Here is a 23611-nt window from a genome sequence, read left to right as displayed (position 1 = left end):
GGCAACCCTGGTCACTGAGTTAAATTATTATATTACTGAGTGAACGGGACTCAAGTCGGGAGAGGAGAGGGGATACACGGTGTATTGATGAGCGTGTAGAACGTAAAAACGCTCGGTACAACAGCTGTTGTAAATCACAGATGATTGGTGGATTCTCCTCATTGAAAACGGGCTGACTAATGACTTTATGACTGTCAGCTTCATTCGGTCTCACAGGCAGAAGAAGGAATGTGACAATATAGCCTTAGCATGTAGCTAGGCTAGCTAATTCCTCATGGTTGAGGAAAATCAACAAACATCGATTAAGACGATTATGTTACATCCCCGCATCAATGCAGAATCGCGCACGGCCGCATCGCGAATTGTCTTAATCTAAAACTTTTTAAGAAGTCCATCCACAGCCCACAAGCACAACTCCACTACACGCCAAATGTGTTTACTTGTATGCTCTCGTCTGTGCTCACTCACAGTGAGAGTGCGCTACATAACTAGGGAGGGCAGTTGATGTGACGGGAGGCTAGGGAAAAGGAGCGCTTGTTTTGTCAAAAAACAAAACTACCCTCTTCTCCATCCAAATACATCACCACAGTACTGACAAAACGGGCGGAGCCGAGAACAACAAGCTAAGCTCCTCTTGAAGCTTAAGCTCACTGACTGCTGCTCGCTTCAGCCTGTTAGCGGTCTCTCGTCGTCTAATATTAATAAATCAAATAAACGAATCAAATGAATACGTACAAATGTTTATGGCTTAATTGTCCCATGAGCCTTAAAAACATCATCTTCAAATTTAATGCCTACGGTCAAATTTAAGACCTTACCTCTTGAACCCCATTGCCCCCGCCGGCGGGGGCAAAAGGTGTTGACCTCTGAACAGCTGTCAATAAATGTCAATAAATCAATAGAGACCAAATAAAAGTACAATTTCATTGTTGATTATTGTTACAGTGGTCCTACAGTATAGTAATCAGCTGCCATTGTACTTTTCATCCATACATTACTCATATTACAGTATTATTACTACTTATTGTTACTCGTTTTTATCATTTTTCACCCTATACTTTAACATTACTAATATTACAGCACTACTCTCACTAAAACATCTGTAGAGTTTACATAGTTTGGAATATATTTATACAATTTTGCCTATCAATTGATGACACCTTGGTGAACAATTTCTCTATTCAATATTTATGTTTTCAATGAGGTCTTGAGGCTCATTCACTATTCAGAAGGCAAATTTTCCATAGGCGGAGGTCTTTTTCAATCCTCTTTTCCTAGCTAAATAATCACAGCAGGACAATTTGGTAAGAGAAATGTGATGTTTTACACTGCATTTGTGAATTTTCAGGGGTTAGCTGACATTTGGTGGGACAAGATTAGCCACAATAATTGTAGTTTTGTGTCCACAACTGTTCCAATTTGGGCATACATTTTAGGCGGATTTTTCCCCTGGACCCCCCTGGGGCTTAAGAGGTAAGACCTTAAATTCACGATTTTTTATTTAAGACAATTTAAGACTTTTTAAGGACCCGCGGGAACCCTGAGTGAGATTCTGAGAGTGTCATCCAAATGAATCAATAAGGGTACATTTGGGTGCGTCTTTTCAAGTCAACATTACAGTATTACTGTAAGTACTGCCACTTGATTTCTTCAAGGATTATGTATTTCTTTACTTAGACATGAGAGATAGGAAATAAAAGATTACGTATCAGGAACTGCCAGTTCATTTCTTGAAGGATTATGCGTTTATTTACTTAGAGACCAAAAAGCAAAGAGAAGGACTGATGTGCAACACTGGTCTCCAGTCTGTACATGGTCGCTGCATGAACCAACAGCTACTGGTGCACCTCAACAAATGGTAAATGGTGCATTTATATAGCGCTTTTATCCTAGGCGCTTTACATTCACCCATTCACACACACATACACCGGTGGCGGAGGAAACCATGCAAGGCACCAACCAACTCACCGGGAGCAATTAGGGGTTCAGAGTCTTGCTCAAGGACTTTTCAACATTAACTCAGGGGGAGCCCGGATTCGAACTGGGAACCCTTCAGGAACCCTTCGTGTTCTAATAACGGTTTCTCTACCACTGAGCTATGCCGCCCTCAACACTTTCCTTCTGAGTACCCAAGTGTTTTATAAGCATGAGACACAGAGCATTGCGTGGAGTATCTTCTGGATCCACAAGGGATTGAATTTCTACTACCAGAGTGAGTTCAGCTGACCTTCGTGTCCCTCAAGCCAATAAACCTGTAGCGGCATTGCTCTTTCAGTGACTTTATGGGGGAAGGGCGGTGTCCTTGTGTTTACCATGCAGGTATATAGCATATGGCATAACTGAGAGAGAGAGAGAGGAGAGAGAGAGAGAGAGAGAGAGAGAGAGAGAGAGAGAGAGAGAGAGAGAGAGAGAGAGAGAATGTGGGAATGTAAACGGTAAGCCTGTACTGTACATATGGGGGAAGAGGTTAGCTGTCAAGCCCTACAGTAGTTTATGCGTGTAACCAGATAGCCTGGTAAACCATCCCAGTCTTGTGAATTCACATTATCGTGTGTCTTCTGCAGGCCGGTCTGGCCCCAAGCGCTGGGCACCAAAATGTGGAAGAGCCAATCAGTGTCTGTCAATCACAGCCTGGGCCCTGAGTGCAGTGTAGACCCTGCTTGGTTTCTGCTCGGGGCCAGACGGGTCTGCAGACGATAATGTGAATTCACGCGACCGGGATGGTTTACCAGGCCAACTAACCAGAGTCCATGAAGCCACAACCAGCTCTGTATCTGTATTAGGGGTGTCTTCTAAAAATCGACGAATCGACGCGTCGTTTTAAGCCCCGGGAATCAACGCCAATTGTTTGAGTCGAAGCGAAAATATATATTTTTTTATATCACCAGTTATAGCCTACTACTGCCAGTACTGCGGTGCACTGCTGGACTGGTGTGGTGTCATGTACTTCCAATGAGAAGTAGCAATTGGCGAACAGTTATTTATTGTCTCGCACCAGCGTCGGGTTGAAAGTGAGACGGAACGGCCAGAACGGTTCAGAACCGCCGCTTCGTTAAAGCATTCAGAGCCGGGACAGTGTTCCGTTAAGAGGAGGAAGCACGCTGTCAAAATCCCATATTAAATAACCTGCCACAGCACAAACGCGCGTCCACGAAGTAGTAAACAATCTTCTAAAGTCAAATTAACATACACAAGTGTAGGCTACAAGTTACATTTTCTAATTAAAGTGCTTCTGAATTGTTCCAGTGTTGTAATCCATGATGAATGATAGTGTTTCGCTGTGTTTGCGTCTATGACACTGCTGGCTCAAGCGGGAGCTGTGCCTCCACCTGTTTATGATCAGTTTCTGATATGAATCCGTTCTCGACACTGACTCATTACTCTGTCAGTGCTCTGTGTCCCGCGACTGCGGACTGGATCCCATCGTTCATTTAAAAGAGCCGTTCAAGAGAGCGGAATCGTTCGCGAATGTCTCATCTCTACTGCACGCTGCAGACAGTGCAGAGAGACGGGGCAGAGTTGAAACAGCGGAGATGTTTTATTTGTTTTAACGGTGTGTTATAACTCTATGGTTGTACACTGCTATGCAGATAACATTTGTGCTCGCGCACCGATATCACCGAAAACACTGTGTATTCAATTCATCTCTTAATGTATTATTCTATTATGTTGACGTGGTTTAAAGCAACACTTTTTTTTTCTTTTTTTTTACACAAAGTAGACTATAAAACGATTCGTCGACGCGTCGGATTAACCCCCGCGACTCGAATCGACTTCATAAATCCTGTGTCGAAGACAGCCCTAATCTGTATGCTACAGTATGTATTCTGCACACCCTGGTCCAGCTCTGGTCCATAGCGTTAGAAGGAGTACAACGCCTCGCACTGCGAGGCGTTGTGAGCATGTAGATCGGCTATTTTCACAATGTTTGCCTCTTGCTTACTTAACTAATTTGATGCCCACGTGGTGTCAACGCGTCAATCTCTTTGATGTCTACGTGTGCCCATTGACGTGTTTGACGCGTTGTACAGTAAACTATACTGTACTGTAGCTACTGTACTTGGCTACCGCGGTGATGAAACAAACTCCATTTCCCAAAATGCAGTGCGAATTCACGTGACCAGGAAGTGCTATCTGCCTCGTTCACTGCCCTGTAAATAGGGTTGTCCGATTAATCGATTTTTAATCGAAATCTGGATTTTTTCCTTTGGACGATTTAAAAAATAAGAAATCGTAAAATCGATTTTCACTTTAATTAGGGTAATTCTTACTCATTGGCGCCTTGCACGGGGCAAAAAGTGCACAGCCCGGTCCTCCTAAAGCAGGACGACAAGGTCCGACACCAAATTAATACTACTTTATCTCTGATGTGTAATTTCTTTGATGCACGTGCAGCGCACGTCAGACTGGGCAGGGCTCACCGCATTAGATTTTGCTATTTGGCTATATATGTTTTTTTTTAAATAAAACAATAATAAAAAAAAATCATGTCCTTGCATTTTTTAAATGAAAACAACATAGTTGAAACAATGTATTATTCTTTTACCAAAAAATCGGAATCGGAATCGAAAATCGACTTTTCTGAGAAATAAATCGAGATTTTATTTTTAGGCCACATCGAACAACCCTACTGTAAAGCTGCTGCACAAACATGCAGTTTTCTCCGGATCTTTTTTTTTCTTTCCCTTTCACGTTCAAAACACAGCCTTCTCTACCGGCCGTCACACAAATGCTGTGGCGCAGGATTGTTAAAAACCGGTCCTGACTGAAAGAAAAGATTTTCGCGAAATAAACAGGACATGCTTGGATTACATTTACTCTAGTTACTTTTTTCGCCAGGACCTTGAAGGTAGACAAAATGGCAGGCCCCCCCACCAAACGTCTAAAATACATTTCTAGGGCTAAATTCTAGTTTTTCTAATCATCAACATTAACATTCGCCGGTGTGATGTACAAGCTCGCGGTGCTGCACGAAGTGATGCGCTGTGAGCTTGTAGATCTGCTATTTTTTAATAGCCAACATATAAATGGACAAAGTGCTGTACTGCTGCACCACTGCTGTACTTAACTGTATTTTGTTGAGTTTCTGCACTTTACTCAAGTAATTGTATTTTTGGATACTTATGACTTTCACTCCACTGTGCTTCAAAGAGAAAATGTGTACCTTTGATTCCACAACATTGCTAAGAAGGGAACACTATATGACTGAACAACTTAAGCCCTTTTTCAAATATAGTGAAACTAGCAGATCTACAAGCTCACAACACCTTGCATTGTGAGGCGTAGTGAACTTTCAGATCAGCTATTTTCACTGTTGTTGATTTGCTATTTTCACTATTATTGTTATTTTTCTTTTTTTTAAGTTTATGGAAGTGAATGTTTTTTGGAAAATGTCAAAATGTCAATACAGCAATGCATTGATGTTGAAAAACTAAATGCACTTTTAAAAGCAAGTACTCCAGTACTTTAACTCAAGTACAAATGTGCAACACTCATTCACTTTCTGAGTTCAGGAGTATCTGCATATACTTAATTGACTCAAGTACTGGGGTTGTAGTACTTTTGACCACCACTATGCAGTGGTGGAAAAAGTACTCACATTTCTTACAGTAGGCCTACCTAAGTAACATTTTCAATACAGCAATGAAGAAATACTGGAATTAAAGCCTGGAATTCAAAATGTACAAAAGTACAAAAGTGATGGTATCAAAATGTACTTAAAAGTACCAAAAGTAGAAAGTACTCATTATGCAGAATGTCCCATTTCACAAAATTAATAAAATGTATAAAGATCATTTGAAAACTGAAGATCTACAATCTCACAACTCGCATCGCAACACATTGTGAGCTTGTAGATCGTCTATTTTCATAATGGCCAAAATGTGTATAGGGTTGTATAGTTAGCATTTTTTTTTTTTTTTTTTTTTTAGAACTTTGATTATATTGTGTTTTCTCTAGATAGATAATATCCATTTACATTGTTATATTGCTGTTAATGTACTGACATATTATCTTGTTTATTATTGTGATGTTTTTATCTGCTTATTGTAAGTCGCTTTGGATTAAAAGCGTCTGCTAAATGCCTAAACTGTAAACTGTAAACTGTAGGGTTGAAGTGGTTAATGTATGTTTTGTAATAATCTAAATTTACACTACACTACACATCTAAACTAGTAACTAAAGTTTTCAAATCATTATAGTGCAGTAAAAGTACAATATTTGCCTCTCAGATGTAGTGGAGTAGAAGTAAAAGTACTGAAAATTCTGTATTTAGGTACTTTACCAGGTGTCAAGCGGCACCGCGAACACCGCAACTACGCGGCAGCGCACTGTGGATTCGTCTATATGTCGTCTATATGTCGTCTATATGTCGTCTATATGTCGTCTATATGTCGTCTATATGTCGTCATTGTCGGGCAGAAACCTGTATATCTAAGTTTCAAATTTGTATGTTTTCTTTCCGTAAAGTAAAGCCCTAATCGGGAGATAAGCAACCGTCAGGTCGCATGTATACACTGCAAAAAGCAACCTCATGGTGGCGCTAGAAGAGGGGCATGTGAGAAATCAGGGGTGGAGGTTGTGGTTTGCCAGCCAAGGAGTGTGTGTGCAAAGTTTGGCATGGATAGGGGCAACGGTGCATAAGAGTAGGGCCAAAAGTGTGACGTGACGTGACGTGACGTGACGGACAGACCGACGGAGGGACAGCCGGTGGAGGTTTTCATAGTTACTGTGCGACCTAACGGTCACAATCATTTTTCAAATGATAAATGCTAAATGAACGGTTTCGGACATACAAGGTTTCCACCCGACAACAACGGTGTGTGCCATATCATATGTGCTGTGCTGCGCTGCTGAAGGCTGTACCTGGCTGGTGGAAGTTGGGGGCCAGCTCCCTAGGTTGTATAGTGTATGTATATATGTGTATAGGCTGTACCTGGCTGGTGGAAGTTGGGGGCCAGCTCCCTAGGTTGTATAGTGTATGTATATATGTGTATAGGCTGTACCTGGCTGGTGGAAGTTGGGGGCCAGCTCCCTAGGTTGTATAGTGTATGTATATATGTGTATAGGCTGTACCTGGCTGGTGGAAGTTGGGGGCCAGCTCCCTAGGTTGTATAGTGTATGTATATATGTGTATAGGCTGTACCTGGCTGGTGGAAGTTGGGGGCCAGCTCCCTAGGTTGTATAGTGTATGTATATATGTGTATAGGCTGTACCTGGCTGGTGGAAGTTGGGGGCCAGCTCCCTAGCGACTGCTCTGGCGATTTCAGAGTCCTGTACGGCGGCGATGGACGCCTGCTCTGCAGCCTCGCTCTTTGTCCTGGCATGGCTCGTTCTGCAGAGGGAAACAAAACAAAACAACCACAACAAACATGAGCTGCAGGCACAACACACATGGATAAACAATACTGTATACACTTGCAGTGATTCTCAACCTTCTCTGGATCAGGGCCCAACCATCTGACCACTTAACGGGGCAGTGTGAGCCGCATGCATTCTCAGAATGTTTTCCGGCAACGCAACATACCTTTAGTTCCTATTTAGTTAAATAAAAACTGTCATGGCTCGTTCTGCAGAGGGGAGAGACAATCACACCAGGTGTTCACTTCACACTAGAAAATGCTGTACAGTATGATGATGATGTGTAGACCCACGCTTATATTGTGGGGCATACGGATCGGGACGTACTGTACATACAGTACACATGGACTTACACACAAAGTCACTTACTGGAGCAGCTAGCACCGCTCAAAAACAAGAACAACAAACATGAGATATGCAGGCACAACTCAATACACAAAGGAACAGGGACAATCACAAACGAATCAAGTCTTTTGAACGGCTCTTTGAAATGAACGATGGGATCCGGTTCGCAGTATGGGGAGCTGTTCCTTTTTTTTAGGTAAATTCTTTACTTTCAGAGTATTTCTACATTGCAGTGTTGATACTTTTACTTACAAAATGTAAAAGTATCAACAGCAATGTAGAAAACTCTGCAACAAGTAGAAGTTCGGCATTAGAATGTACTTGAGCAAAAGTACAAGTGTATTGGTATCAAAATGTACCTAAAGTACCAATAGCAGAAAGTGCTCATGCGTCGCAACGCGAGACATTGTAGATCGGCTATTTTCAAATGGCGGAAATGTATATAGGGTTGAATTGATTTGTAATTATAATCAAAATCTACAAAGTAACTAGTAACTAAAATGAGCCAGTCTTTTGAACGGCTCTTTGAAAGGGACGGATCCCAGAGATCCAGCTCACTTCAAAGAGCCATAAATCCCATCTCTACATAGTGGATACACCAGAGCGGCAGGTGCCAGTGACCGCCAAAGCTGCGCCTTTTTTTGTGTGAGTCATCGTCATTGTAAGCCTATGCAGTGTGACCTAAATGAGCTTATATCATTCTACATCTATATCCAACATTTGTTTTGATTGTTTTCCGACAACCTGGAAATATTCAAGAGCATTTCCATACTAAGTTGATCTCTTTCCCCTTCAAAATGTCGATTTTAAGAACGAGAGAGACAGCGACTCCACTCTGACCTGCTGACGTCACGCGAGATTACTTCCGCATTTCACGCGTCTTGTTAACATCTGTTCTTTTGGATTTATTTAATCTTTTTTATCTAACCTAATTGATGTATCTACTATCTAATCTACTTTAATCTATCTATCTAAGCTCTGTGTGCTTGTACAGTATACAGTATCAATCAATCAATCTGGAGGAACAGATGTCACCAGAAGATAAGTCAAATGCGGAAGTAATTTGACAGAGCAAGCAACATTCATTCACTTGCTGAGTAATGCTTCACCAGAAGCATAGTATACTTCAAATACTGGGGTTGTAGTACTTTTGTCCTCCACTATATGTAGTGGTGGAAAAAGTACTCACATTTCTTACTTGGGTAAAATTATCAATACTGCAATGTAGAAATACACTGTTACATGGCAGCCTTAGAGCAGATACGAGCATATACGTTGGAGTTACTGTAAACAAATCTATCTTTCTCAACAATACTTATCGAAAAACAATCAACTATCAACAGAATATTTCCACAACGTTGTCGGAATTATAATCGATACAAATATTGGATATAGATGTCAAATTATATAAGCTAATTTAGGTTACATTCCATAGGCTAGCAATGGCGATGAATCTCCCAAAAAGGGGCATGGCTTGGAGGTCTACATGTTGGTAGTCTGGGCTACGGGAAGCTCCCTGGACTGAAGAGCTGAAGAGAGTAGTGGTTAGTTAGAGTAGGGTTTCTCAAAGTGGGTGTCGTGGCACCCTATGGTGCCATGACGCAAGTCCAGGGGTGCGACGGTCGCATTTACTATCAAACCCTGCACAAAGTGTAAGTCCGTCTGTCTGTCACACCTCACACGTCACACTATTGCCCTGCTCATATCTCCGCAACCGTTGCCCCGACCCATGCCAAATTTTGCACACACGCTCCTTGCCTGCCAAACTACAACCTCCAAGGACCCCCGGAGCTCCAGGGACCCCCAGGTCCCTGGGGGACCCCCAGATGTAAAAAATGACCAAATGTGCTAAACTGACCAAATGACCACCCCAACGGGGCTGCTCACGGGGAATTCCCGGGGACCACCGACTCCTGGTGCTCCAGAACGGATGCAAAAGTGGTGGCGCCCCCAGTGGAGGACCCCCTACACTGCAGCTCACATAAAATGCCGTAACTCCGGCTAGGAGCGACCGGGACAGCCGGGGCCGGTACCTATTCGTCCGCCTTGGCGGCGCCAAGACCCCACCCCTCATTTCTCACATGGCCCTCTTCTAGCGCCACCATGAGGCCGATTCTTGCAAAACACATTTTTGGACACTGCTCCTAAAATTTTTGCCCTAAAATCACGCAAATCGGTACACAGTATGTCTACACTCATCCCATCAACATGAATCTCTCCCATATAGCGCCACCTCCAGGCCGATTTTTAAAAACACATTTTTGGACACTGCTCCTACAGATTTTGCCCTAAAATCACGAAAATCACTACACAGTATGTCTACACTCATGTCATCAACATGGATCAGGAAGATTTTGGCAAAAAAAAATTTTGCCCTATTTGTGGAGATAAGTGACCTACGGTCGCTTATCTCCCGATTAGGGAGTCTTACTGGTGATATTTGGAATTGATCAATATCACTTCAGTTTAAACGTATCAAGTATAAAGTTATTTTCAATCTGTCATAATGGAAACCGATATTCCCTCAAGTTTTCCTCAAGTTTTCCTTATGACATGCTGTGGGAAAAACATATTTTATGTACCGTAATATGAACTAAATGTAAGGTGCTAAAAGGTGACAATGTAATTCAGGGGTGCCTTGGATGAGTTAGATGAGTGCTGCTTTCTTACACACACACACACACACACACACACACACACACACACACACACACACACACACACACACACACACACACACACACACACACACACACATGCATTTTTACTGTATGCGGTTCACGCTGTATGCATTTGCACATTCACCAGCATGCTGACACACGCAAACACACGCTGTACTGCCATTCACTCAGCACTAGGAGTCAAACCGTTAATCCCACTAATCAATTTAATTGAGTGTCAAGGCAGAGAGGCATTGGGTCCCATTTTTATAGTCTTTAGTATGATCCAGGCAGGGATCGAACCCCGACCTGCCAATCTCATGGCGGGCATTCTAACCATAACCACAAGGGCACTGAGCCTTCTAGATCAGGGGTCTTCAACAGGGGGTCCGGGACCCCTAGGGGGTCCTCAAAGTTACTACAGGGGTCCTACAAATCTTTGTGTGATGGTAACTTTTTTTTCTCCTTTTTTATATTAACCACTTGAACTCCAGCGTCCATATTGTCAAACTTTAGCCAAAAATAGCCAATCTACAAGCTCACAACGGCTCGCACTGCTAGGCATTGTGAAGAGTTTTGGTGTACTGCCATTCACTCAGCGCTACAAACAAGATGCATCTTCCCTTCCTTCACCCTCACAGAGATGACATCACCCACATCCATCCCTTGTGTTTGTATCTCTCTCCCCCGGTGCCCTCTCTCTCTCTCTCTCTCTCTCTCTCTCTCTCTCTCTGTCCTTTCATCCCTCCCTCTTCCGCTCCCCCCCCCCCCCCCCCCCCCCCCTTCGTCTGTTCATCTTGGGCTGTGTGTCAGTCTGCCCTATGATGGATAACACAGCACTATGACCCCCCCCCCCCCCCTCCTTTGTGTTTTTGTCTCAAATCCGAATCCTACTTTTTCCTAAATGCGGGCCGTCGGCCCCCACAGCTGCATCCAAGCGAGACCTTATTCCAGTCTGAAGTGCTATACTGATGGTTGGGCCATGCCACACTGTCTGGATAGGGGTCTTCAACGTTTTCAGGCCAAGGACCCCTTAGTTGAGCGAGAGATGAAGCAGGGACCCCCACAACCTTTTCATAGATTCCATATAGTTTCATCGTTTGACAGTTCACTCACTACAAGCTCACAACGCCTCGCAGAGCTTGTAGATCTGCTATTTTTGGCTAATGTTCTCAGAATATGAATGCTAGGGTTCGAGTGTTTAATATAAAAAAAGGAGAAAAAAATGTTTCTATCACAAAAAGATTTGGAGGACCCCCTGAAGTAACTCTGAGGACCCCCCAGGGGTCCCAGACCGCCTGTTGAAGCAATGTCCATGTTGCACATTATACACGACACACATGTTTGTTTTACTGTGCTTGTGGGGACATGTCAGATCAACATTTTAGGACGCCGGTTTTATGAACGCCATTGCCATTAGTATAACATTTTCTCCATTTGTAAGCCTAACTCAGAGGCCAAATATAGCCGATCTACAAGCTCACAGCGTGTTACAGCGAAACGCGCTGTGAGCTTGTAGATCTGCTATTTTAAAACTGCCTGTGTAGTATAGAGTTGAAGTGGTTAAAGTGATCTTGATGCAATATTAACCAATTTTGCCGGACGCCCCATGGAACCCCTATGTACGACACCGGCATGCAACTAAGTATAAATCAGACATAACTCTATAACCCTGATCTCTCTCTCACACACACACACACACACACACACACACACACACACACACACACACACACACACACACACACACACACACACACACACACACACACACACACACACACACACACAGTAATATATGAATGTATTAATGCAGTATATCTATATGTATATGATAGTGACGGGCTGTCACGCCCATGACATTTTACTTGATTAATTGTTGAGAAAAACTTTTGCACTAGAACTAGAATAAAAGCTTGAGAGCAGGTGAGTATAGGCAAACAAAAAAGTGATATGCCTGCACACTGCACAAACTGCACAGTACAGGAAGCAACGTTTCGGTGTCAGTGACCGAAACAATTCTGTCACTGTGTCAGTGTCTCTGTCTTGAAAATGTATGAACATGCAAAAATAACTCCCGCCCGTTGTCCCGCCCCTCTTCACACCCATTGGTTGCTGTGTCTTGGTGGGACACTCGGTGGGACACTCCATCCACTACCATTTTAATTCAGTTGCTTCGTATTGTTATTCTGTGTGTTCAATTCTAATTTCAAACTTGGTTTCAGTAAAATGGAGCTGCTCAGTGGCAGTATAGTGACTCAGCATGTTTTTAAATGTTTTTATTTCTCCACAAATGATGTTTTAGCAAATTCAACATAAAAAAGGCGGAACCAGGGCGGGACAAGGCAGATAGAGCCTGCTGGTTGGTCAGTCGGAGGCCAACCAGAAGGCTGACAAAGGGTGAATTGCGATTATCTCAGAAAATGTGCGACCAGGTGATTACGTAATAATTGTGACAGGCCAAATTTCTTAGTCAGGAATGGACAGTCAGGATGTTGCTGTGCGTGCCTATAGGAAGTCAGCTGCAGCTCTGCGGGTAGTGCTGGCTGGGACTAAGAGGTCCACTCCTCACCGCGTCGTAAGGTTGCACTGGCAGCCACTTTCACTGCTATATATAGAACCGTCCGCACACAATGAGCCGCATGCAACACATAATATGTGTTGCATGCAAGGAGATATTATCTCCTTTGTAGAGCCCCAACCGATGCGGCGATGCCACAATTTAAGCTCCGATGCCGATCCTGATTTTGGAGAGTCCTAGACAAACCACTGGCGGGCTGTGAGGATATTGCAAGTGGGGCTCCAGAGACAAACTGGTGACAATACCCCACAGTCACACACTTACACTTCAGTGAGAAGATTTAAACCGGAATCCCATTTTCTTCCCTTAAGTAATAATCCCAGTCTGGTGGCCTTCACTAAGAAAGTTGATTACGATATCAAACAATTGTTTGATAAAAAGCCACCCACCCCGCAGAGACACAACTTAACCCACTCCGAACGCACAGCTCTAAATGAACTGCAACGCAATAAAGACATTGTGAATTGTTAAAAGAGCAGATAAAGGAGGGGCAGTTGTTGTGTGGGATTATGACTAATATGTCAAATAGGCTCATCGTCAATTAGAAAAGACGGAGTATTACACTGAACTCCATACTAGTAATCCTCTTCTCCATATGCAGGAGGAACTCACTACTCTAATAGACCGAGCTAAAGACAATGAATGGATCACCACCAGTGAACATGGATTCCTGTCATGTGAACATCCTCGAGTGGCAACATTTTATATGTTGCCGAAAGTCCACAAGGAACCTAAAGACAACCCCCCAGGCAGACCAATTGTGGCCGCCAATGGGACGCTCGCAGAGCCCGCATCACAGTTTATTGACTATTTTCTAAAACCATATGTCCACAAATTACCTTCTTATGTTCGCGACACTACCGATGTCCTGAACAAATTGAGTCATAATGAAGAGGACACTGTTTGGGATTTCTTGGTAACTATGGATGTAGAGTCGCTTTATACTAATATTGACCACTTAGATGGCCTTAGAGCAGTGAGTCATTATTTGTCAGATAGAGGATGGCTAACGCCCCCTACAGATTTCATTGTGGAACTCACCGATTGGGTGTTGAACAATAATGTGTTTCTGTTCCAGAATAGGAAGTTCAAACAATGCAAAGGTACGAGTATGGGTGCTTCTTTTGCACCTGAATATGCCTGTTTATATTTAGGATTGTGGGAAGCAGAATCTGTATTTGATGGTGTTAAAAATCCCTTCAAAGAGAATATTAAAATGTATTGTCGATTCATCGATGACATTTTTCTATTATTCAGAGAGGTAACCAAGCTGATCTGTTAGAGTTTCATAGGTATCTTAATAACACAAACAGAAATATTAAATTAACATTAGAGTACTCTAGAGAGAACATTAACTTTCTAGACCTCACGATCTATAGAAGTGAGGATGGTAAATTACACACTACTCTATTTAGAAAACCTACAGATCGCAATTCAGTGTTACATTATGGGTCCTTTCATCCGTACCACCAAAAGAACAATATCCCTTATGGACAATTTCAAAGGGTAGAACGAATTTGTGACCAGGACTCTGATTTTGAATTACAATCTCAACAAATGAGTAAACACTTCCTAAATAGATCCTATAATAAAACGTCTATCACCACAGCTCGAAATAAAGCAAGCTCCCTAGAACGGCAACAACTCTTTAATACAACCTACTAACAAAAAGAAAAAAAGAGACAACAGGTGTATTCTTGTCTTTGTCCTACAGCAAACAGTCCTCACAAATCAAACAGATCATTCGATCTAATTGGGATATTATTGGCAAATCATTGGCAAAAAACCTTTCTCAAAGATTTAAAGGCGTAGTTCTCTCAAAAACGTACTTATTTTATATCAATTACACACCCATGAAGACTTCATGGAGATTTTTTGTTTGTTTTTTATTAGATTAAAGTTTCTATTTGAGAACATTTAACTATAATTTCATTTATTAACCCTGCTGTAGATCTACCTATTCTTGAATTTCTATTGGAAAACCTTTAAAATATCTTTCACAAAGAATGACATGCCCAAAATGTAGGGATGTCAGTCTACTGTCCTATCAATAAAGGCATAAAAGCCCCAAAACAAATCGTTAAAAAAAAAAAAAAAGCCAATCTGCTATTTCCGCTATTAGTCCGTCGCTTAAGTGGTTACTCAAGGTTCAAGGTTGTACTTTATTGTTACGTCTTTTGTACAGGTACATAAGAGTAACATTTGTTTTTGTTTGGCATCCTTCAGACAATGCAGTCGTATATCAAAAAACAATATAATAACAGCAAATCACATCTAAAAATAATAATAATAATCTAAAAAGGTGTAAATAGTAGTAAGACGTAAAGAAAGATGAAAAAATAAAGGAGTGCAAAAGGCAAAAGAGCAACAGGAAAAGAAAAGAGCATCCTCAGATGTACTTGTGCAAACAGTTTGGCATATTCTATACGCCAGCAGCATATTTTTCCAGTAGTTGCTACTGTACTGTACTGTACTTAACTTTTGTAAACATCTTCACAGTGTGTTCTATGTGCAACAGATTAATATATTCAACTTCAAAAACTACTGCCAAAAGCAGAGAGGCGTAATATGTTTAGGAATCATCATGAGCTTAGCATTATCACTGAGAGGTATTATGGTGGTAGAGGGCATGACTCACTATAGCAAATGCACGTGCACACAGGTGTGTACACACAAAAACACAGAGCCACAAGTTACAGAGCTAGGAAGGTTCTGTGTGCACCAGTGGTGGAAAGTATCTAAGTACATTTACTTCAGTACTGTACTTAATGTTCCATTCTGAGGTATTTGTACTTTACTTGAGTATTTCCAATTCCCAATAATTTTAGTTACTACTCCACTACATCTCAGAGACAAATATTGTACTTTTACTCCACTACATTTATTTGAAAACTTTAGTTACTAGTTACTTTGTAGATTTTCATTATTATTACAAAACATGCAGTAACGACTTCAGCCCTATATACTTTTTGGCCATTTGAAAATAGCCGCACATGTGTCACATTGTGAGCTTGTAGATCTGCTATTTTCAAAAGATTCTTTTACATTTTATACATTTGAAAAGTTGTTAAATGGGACCTTCTGCATAATGGGTACTTTCTACATTTTTCATGCCAATACTTTTGTACTTTTAATCAAGTACGTTTTGAACTCCGGACTTGTAACAGAGTATTTCTATATTGCAGTATTGATACTTTTACTAAATTAATCTGTGCAAATTAAAGAATCGGAGTACTTTTTCCACCACTGTTGTAGGGATGGAACGATATGAAAATGTCATATCACGATTATTGTGACAAAAGAAATCGCGATTTACTATATTATCGCAGTAATCAAAATCCATTATCCTGGGGCGGAACATTTGCCAAAAAATTGCAGATTGAAAAGATTTTGAAAAGCGCCCTATACATAAAGTTACCTTACCTTACCCTTACCTACACTGGTGTGCACTAATTAGTCTAGTAAATCTAGGAAAAAAATACACTCAGGTTGGACAAAATTGTATTATTTAGTTTTTCAACTGATTCTGACAGGAAATTAGGTCTACTAGCCAGGATAAAAAAATCTACCCTGATCTGCTCATGGCAAATACCCACAGTGGCCAAATCAAGTTGGGCTCCCATCGACTTTCTATACAGGAGGGGAAAAAAGTAGGATGTGAGGGGTCTAACTAGGGGTTTGTCATGATGCTGAATCCATTGCAAGCATTTGTTTTGCATAAAAAACATTCCTTGGGCTAAAAATAGCCCCTGAAAACGATGGTTTAGTGACGAAAAGTGATGAGTCATCACCTTTTGTGGGCGTTTTCTGGGGCCAATTAATGTTTTTTGTGCAAAACAAATGCTTGCAATGGATTCATCATCATGACAAACCCCTAGTTAGACCCCTCACATCCTACTTAAAGCAGACTTTTTTTCTGGGTATTTTCCTCCTGTATAGAAAGTCGATGGGAGCCCAACTTGATTTGGCCACTGTGGGTATTTGCCATGAGCAGATCAGGGTAGATTCTTTTATCCTGGATAGTAGACCTAATTTCCTGACAGAATCAGTTGAAAAACTAAATAATACAATTTTGTCCAACCTCTGCCTTATATTTATCGGACTAAATGACTAATGCATTAGAGAGAGAGAGAGAGAGAGATGTTTTTTTTTGTGACCTCTCCTGCCCGTCAGTCACTTCTCAAATCCCTCATTATGCAATGCATTAAAAGCACAGAGTAAACTAGAAGCAGTGCTCTTCCGAGCACAGGTCTCCACCAGGCCGTGCGTCCTGGTGGTGCTACTGTATTATAGGCCAATGTAAAAAGGGTGGCATGTGTTCTTCACCTTAGATCTTTCATGGCAATCGGACGCTGCACGCATGATTTGAAGCATTGTTCCAAAAATATGTTTTGCTAAAGTCTACCTGCTGGTGGCGCTATAACAAGCCAATGTGAAAAAGGTAGCATTTGTTCCTTGACCTAGTGGGAATATGTGTGGCAAATTTCACGGTAATCGCAAGCTGCGTTGATGATTTGAGGCATTTTGTTCAAAAACGGAGCAATCCTGCAAACTTTGGAAGCTAATATTAGCCAATCAGGATGGAATATGAAATATCAGACGGATCGTAGTTGATCACATGACTATAGAGATACTGTGTACCGATTTGCGTGATTTTTGGATAAAATTTCAAGGAGTAATATCCAAAAATGCGTTTTACATAAGTCGGCTCAAAGGTGGCGCTATAAAAGGCTGATGTGAAAAATGCAGGGCAAAGGTTTATCCTTAGCCTCTAGGGAGTGCGCTTACAAAGTTTGAAACTGATCGGTGGAGTTATAGGTAAAACCACAAATCGGCCTGTTATAGCGCCACCATGAGGCTGATTTAAAAAAAAATAAGTGGCATTTCTTCCTCGGCCTAGTGGGAATGTGTGTGTGCGATTTCATGATAATTGCACTTTGCGTTTGTGATTTGAGGCATTTTGTTCAAAACGGCTCAATCCTACAAACTTTGGAAGCCAATTTTAGCCAATCAGGATGGAATATGCAAATTCGGATAGATCCGTGTCGATCACATGACTGTCGAGATACTGCCTACCGATTTGTAGGATTTTTGGACAAAATCTGTAAGAGTAGTGCACAGAAATGTGTTTTGCGAACATCGGCCACTAGGTGGCGCTAGAAAAGGCCCATTTGAAAAATTTAGGGCAGAGGTTCTAGATTGGCATCCAGGGAATGTGTGTGCTCACTTTGGCAGCGACCGGGCCAACGGCGACTGAGATTAGGTGCTCACAAACTGCGAGGACGCACGGACGGACGGACGCACGCACGCACGGACGGACACACGGACGGACGGAGGGGAAAACATACTCTCCCCCATGCCTTCGGCTGGTGGAGACAACAAACACTGTTCTGGGGCGGCGGTGGATTAGCTTTATTACTCTGTTATGTTACTGTGCAGAGGTTCACAGCCTCTTGGTCACTCACAGCCAGTGAGCAAGAGGTACTTGAGCACAGTTTTGAGGTATTTTTAGTGTGTTGTCCGACTTTATTATTTCCATCCACATCAGATAAACTTTGGGCATAATGTCTAAATCGACCGGCTTCATTGGGACGCGCACAGGTGCATTTTTGCTAAGAGATACGTTATATATATATAGTTTAATTTGTATAAATGTATTTGTGAATTAACTTTCTCCATTGACTTGAATGGGAAAATAACTTTTCCCAAATAAGGAGATGACTGACGTCTTGACACATTATGTCAATATATGGGCCTTCCAAAATATGGGCTTAATATTGATGACCTCAGGGATCTCCATATATGGGCATAAAAGGGACAAAGACTGACACAGAGATCTCCATATATAACAGACATTAACAACTTCAACACTATATCTACAAGCTCACAGTGAGCTTGTTGTAGATCGGCTATTTTCAAAAGCATTTTATAAATGTTAAAATGTGTTATATTGGACATTTTGCATAATGAGTACGTTAATTATATTTTTATTATGCCAAATATGATTGCACTTTTACAGAAGTAAATCTTGATTACCAGACTTGAACTTGTAACATAGCGTATTTCTACATTTCAGTACACATGTGAGTAGTTCTTCCACCGCAGCTCACAGCTCAAAACAACAATGGAAGAAGAGCCAACCCAGTCAGTCACCATCAGCTGGAGTCAGGGGCGTCACAAGGGGTAGGAAAGTGGGACTGAGTTACCAGGGCCCAAGGTGGAGGGGGCCCTAGTAACTTTAGCTATTGAAAAATAGCAGATATACAAGCTCACAGCGCGGCGAGCTTGTAGATCTGCTATTTTTGAAAAGTCGTGAAAATGTGCGCAAATCTTTGAATATATGTATTTTTTTAAGTGAACATTTGTAACTCAAATTTTGCTTCTGGGGGGGTCCCTGGAACTAAATATTTTGAGACGGGGGGTCCTTCACATGAAAAAGTTTGAGCATCACTGACATGGAAACATAAGTTTCTTGGCACACATTTTCACGATTTTTCAAAAATAGCAGATCTACAAGCTCGCAGCGCGGCACTCGGTGCCGCGCTGTGAGCTTGTATATCTGCTATTTTTCAATAGTTAACATTCATGGGGGGCCCGCAGTGAATCCTTGTACCCAGGGCCCAGAATTTGGTGTGACGCCCCTGGCTGGAGTACCTCTGAGACCACACCTCTATCTGGCTGCTTAACCATCCATACTGTACTCTCTAATCTCTCACAACGCCACACAGATGAGATTTGGTGTTGACAGAAAGAAAAAAAAACAGTCCAAGTACAGAACCACCTCAAGTCTAGAGGGTTTAACAACATTCAAACAGGCAAGCTGTTCAACAATAGCAAAAAGATTATTGTGAATAAATATATATTATCAATTGTAATTCTCCATCTTCCTCAATTGTTGACCCTCTCCATCCATCACTTTGTAACAAAAAACCTCAACATATCTTGAAAACGAATAGCTGGATTGCTGTCGAATTGCACCTTTTCAGCCGGGCTACACCAGAAAACGCGTGCGCACCCGTGTGCCGTCTGTGCGTGTGCGAAAAACCCCTGGCTACACCAAGGAGGGAAGGAGTATTTGTGCGGGAGACAAGAGAGTCTGTGTACAAAACGCATACGCGCGCATACAAAATAGAACCGATCCTATTTTTACAGCATGTATCCGGGGCTCGCGCTATCCGTGAGCCTGGTGTAGCCGATATCATTGATATATATTGGATACTTTTCACGCACTGACGCGCGTGAAAAGGCTTGGTGTAGCCCGGCCGTTATGCATCAGGGTGAAGAAGCCGACTGATTTTTGATGTTCTTTCGTTTCGAAAGATACGCAGCACAGCCACCTGACTCTGAGAGTCTTGTTCTTTTCAGATCAATGCTCCTCTTTCCTGTCGATTCTTCTCCATCCCCCTATTGACTGTCCTACCCCCCCCCCCCTCAACACACGCACACACACACACACACACACACACACACACACACACACACACACACACACACACACACACACACACACACACACACACACACACACACACACACCATCCTCTCAATCCTTCCATCAGAGTGACTCTAAACAGACAGGCTGATGTCTCTATTTCAGAATACTGGTCTGTCCTTGGACTCTGAAGACATCCTGTTTTTGTGTGTGTGTGTGTGTGTGTGTGTGTGTGTGTGTGTGTGTGTGTGTGTGTGTGTGTGTGTGTGTGTGTGTGTGTGTGTGTGTGTGTGTGTGTGTGTGACATACCAGTGAGATATTAAAATGCATGAGCAGCCATATGCTGTGTGTGTGTGTGTGTGTGTGTGTGCGCGCAGACTATGCTATAGTTGCTCCAGAAATAAGTCCTCGCAAAACCCGGAGACAAAGGACACACTCAGGCAGCACTGAAAAGTGTGCCAAGCATAGATAATGAATTCTCTGGAAATCCTTTAGAGCTCTTCAGTTGCCATGTTACTCACATTGTAACTGCGGAATTGTTCTCCTTACTACCTTCAAGGATGCTGCACAGGTTTTGAACCTTTGATATTCCTGTTACAGCAGCACCAACGCTTGCATTATGAATACATAACATATACAGTACATACGTAAGTCCCCACACACGCACGCACACTCCTATTTCAGAAATGTGGGCGAGTGGAAGGAGGTGTGAGGTATAAGTGAACAGCACATCCGTGACATACACGTGTAGTGTATGCGAGGGTCTTAATGGCTCCGTATTTTCGGTACCACACTGGTGCAAGTCACGCACCAGCGGAGGAAGTGACCCAGACTGCTCACACAGAGTCCCAGACAGGTCGTCTGGTGGTGGGAGGAGGTGACAGGCAGAGACGGATGAAATGGGAGGAGAGGAGTGGTACGGCAGAGAGCGAGGAAGGAGACAAAATGTGGTGACAAGAAACGGAGAGCAGAGGGCATCGGTCCCTGGCCGCCAACCGTTGATTACAAAACACACGCACGCAGCCACGCACGCACACAAGCACACTGTGACGCTAGCGAGCAAACCATAGTTTGCTTACTAGACTACTGTGTTTTTACGATGTACGAAATCAGTCTAGGGTTTCATCCCCCTATCCCTCTAGACACATTTAGCTTGGATATTTTTGGTTGATGTTCCCCCCCAGAATATGAACTCTGGGGTTCAAGTGGTTAACTTGCTGGCCCAGCCTAACCTTAACACTCCCTATAGCCCTGATCACAACCACAACTAACCAGTAAGACACCCTAATCAGCATGTAAAAGTCGGCCTGATGGTGGCGCTAAAGGGGACAGATCCATGTTGCTGACATGACTGACATACTGTGTACCGATTTGGGTGATTTTAGGGCAAAAACTGTAGGAGCCGTGTCCAAAAATGTGTTTTGCAAGAATTGAGGTGGAGGCTGTGGTTTGGCAGGCAAGGAGTGTGTGTGCAAAGTTTGGCATGGATAGGGGCAACGGTGGCGGAGATATGTGTAGGGAAAAAGTGTGACGTGACGTGTGATGGAAAGACTGACGGACGGACAGACGGACAGACAGACAGCCTGTGGAGGTTTTGATAGTAACTGCGACCTGACAGTCGCAACCATACCTGTAACCACAATCTAACACTAACCCTTAGCACATTTCTACCCTTAATCCTACCTACTGTATCCTTATAATCTCTCTCCCCCTATCTCTATAGCCCTGACTGACATTTTATGGATGCTGTTATGTAAGGAGTCTTCCAGAATGGTTGACTGGCACAGCTCTCCATTCTTACTTGTTAGCACACGGATCAAACCTCATAACCTTGTCAGTGTCAAAGCCAATACTAGATTGGGTTACAAACGAGCCACAGGTCTATGCATTAGGACGAGATACACTTATGAGCGTTCCATTCACGTACAGAATGATGTGAGGCTGTTGTTCAGGGCCTTAGCGACGCTATTAAAGGGCAACTCCGCCCCTAAATCACTTCTAGGCTCATTTTCCTACTTATATTGATCCAAAATTACTGTCCATGTGGTCTATTAGGCACAAATGCTCCTGTTGTCCAGTTTCCCCAGCAGAACCCAGCAGCTCTCATAGCATAGAGTGGAGCCTATAAGCCTATCGCTTTTACACTATTTGTTGTGGTCAAAAGTGATTTTATTTTTCATGAATGTGTTACTAGTTGTCATTACAAACACATCCATGCCATCGTTGTCCCACAAAAGCCATCACACTCTTCTAAACAGATGTTATGCTTTTATGTGTTTTACCAAGTCCCGGAAAATATGCCCTGTGATTGGCCAGTAGTCAATTTGATTGGCATTTGTGCCGAATGCTCACCCCAAAACATGATTTATGAGACTGTGGTGGCTTGTGTGGAGCAAACAAGGCATGGATGTGTTTGTAATAACAACTAGTAACACATTCATGAAAAAAGAAATCACTTTTGACCACACCAAATAGTGTAAAAGCGATAGGCTTATATGCTCCACTCTATGCTGTGAGAGCTGCTGGGTTCTGCTGGGGAAACTGGACAACAGGGGCATTTCTGCCTAATAGACCACATGGACAGTCTTTATGGATCAATATAAGTAGGAAAATGAGCCTAGAAGTGATTTAGGGCGGAGTTGTCCTTTAAGGACATTGGGCAGGCCTGTCGTAAGTACCCTAAATATGGTTCTTTGAATACAAATGCTTATTCATGTCTGTAGGCCCATCTTGCTGTGTGACGTGAGGGGAAGAGTTCCAAGCATTATTTGAATGGGCAAAGTGCACACAGGAAACGGTTAAAACGACAATAAATATGTCTGACAGAAAGTTCCAGGCGGCTTTTGCAAAACACCTTGTTTTTATGTCAATGCACAGTATTTATCAAATATATATATATATATATATATATACACACACACACACACACACACACACACACACACACACACACACACACACACACACACACACACACACACACACACACACACACACACACACACATTTTTTTGTACACAGACTCTCTGGTATACGATATACAGTATACAATTGACAAATTGGGTGCATGATGGACTATAAATGAAGTAGTATGCTGATGGATATCGAACGTCTAGCCTCTAGTGAGATCAATAAGTGGTTTAATCAGTGAGACAAATGCATGTTGTGAAACGTGTCGAGTCAGTTGGCCCCCCTCCGTGTAAGATGCTCTTTCTCTATCTGCATCTATGCATG

The 23611-nt window shown here is 42.4% G+C and overlaps 1 protein-coding gene across 1 annotated transcript in view; it reads right to left on the bottom strand.

Moving 5' to 3' along the window:
• The window catches only part of jph1a (junctophilin 1a), a gene marked incomplete at both ends in the record, with an annotated part of 90126 nt that overhangs the window by 22967 nt on the left and 43548 nt on the right, over nucleotides 1-23611 (bottom strand). The window contains one exon of the mRNA XM_080751557.1: nucleotides 7215-7333. Within this exon, the coding sequence (XP_080607683.1) occupies nucleotides 7215-7333 (119 nt within the window). The remainder of the gene's footprint in view (nucleotides 1-7214; nucleotides 7334-23611) is intronic.

This window comes from Nannobrachium achirus, assembly GCF_963921795.1.
Source record: "Nannobrachium achirus genome assembly, chromosome: 21".
NCBI classification, from domain to species: domain Eukaryota; kingdom Metazoa; phylum Chordata; class Actinopteri; order Myctophiformes; family Myctophidae; genus Nannobrachium; species Nannobrachium achirus.
Note: the sequence above shows the minus strand (reverse complement) of the source record. Positions and strands in the feature narration are given on the sequence as shown.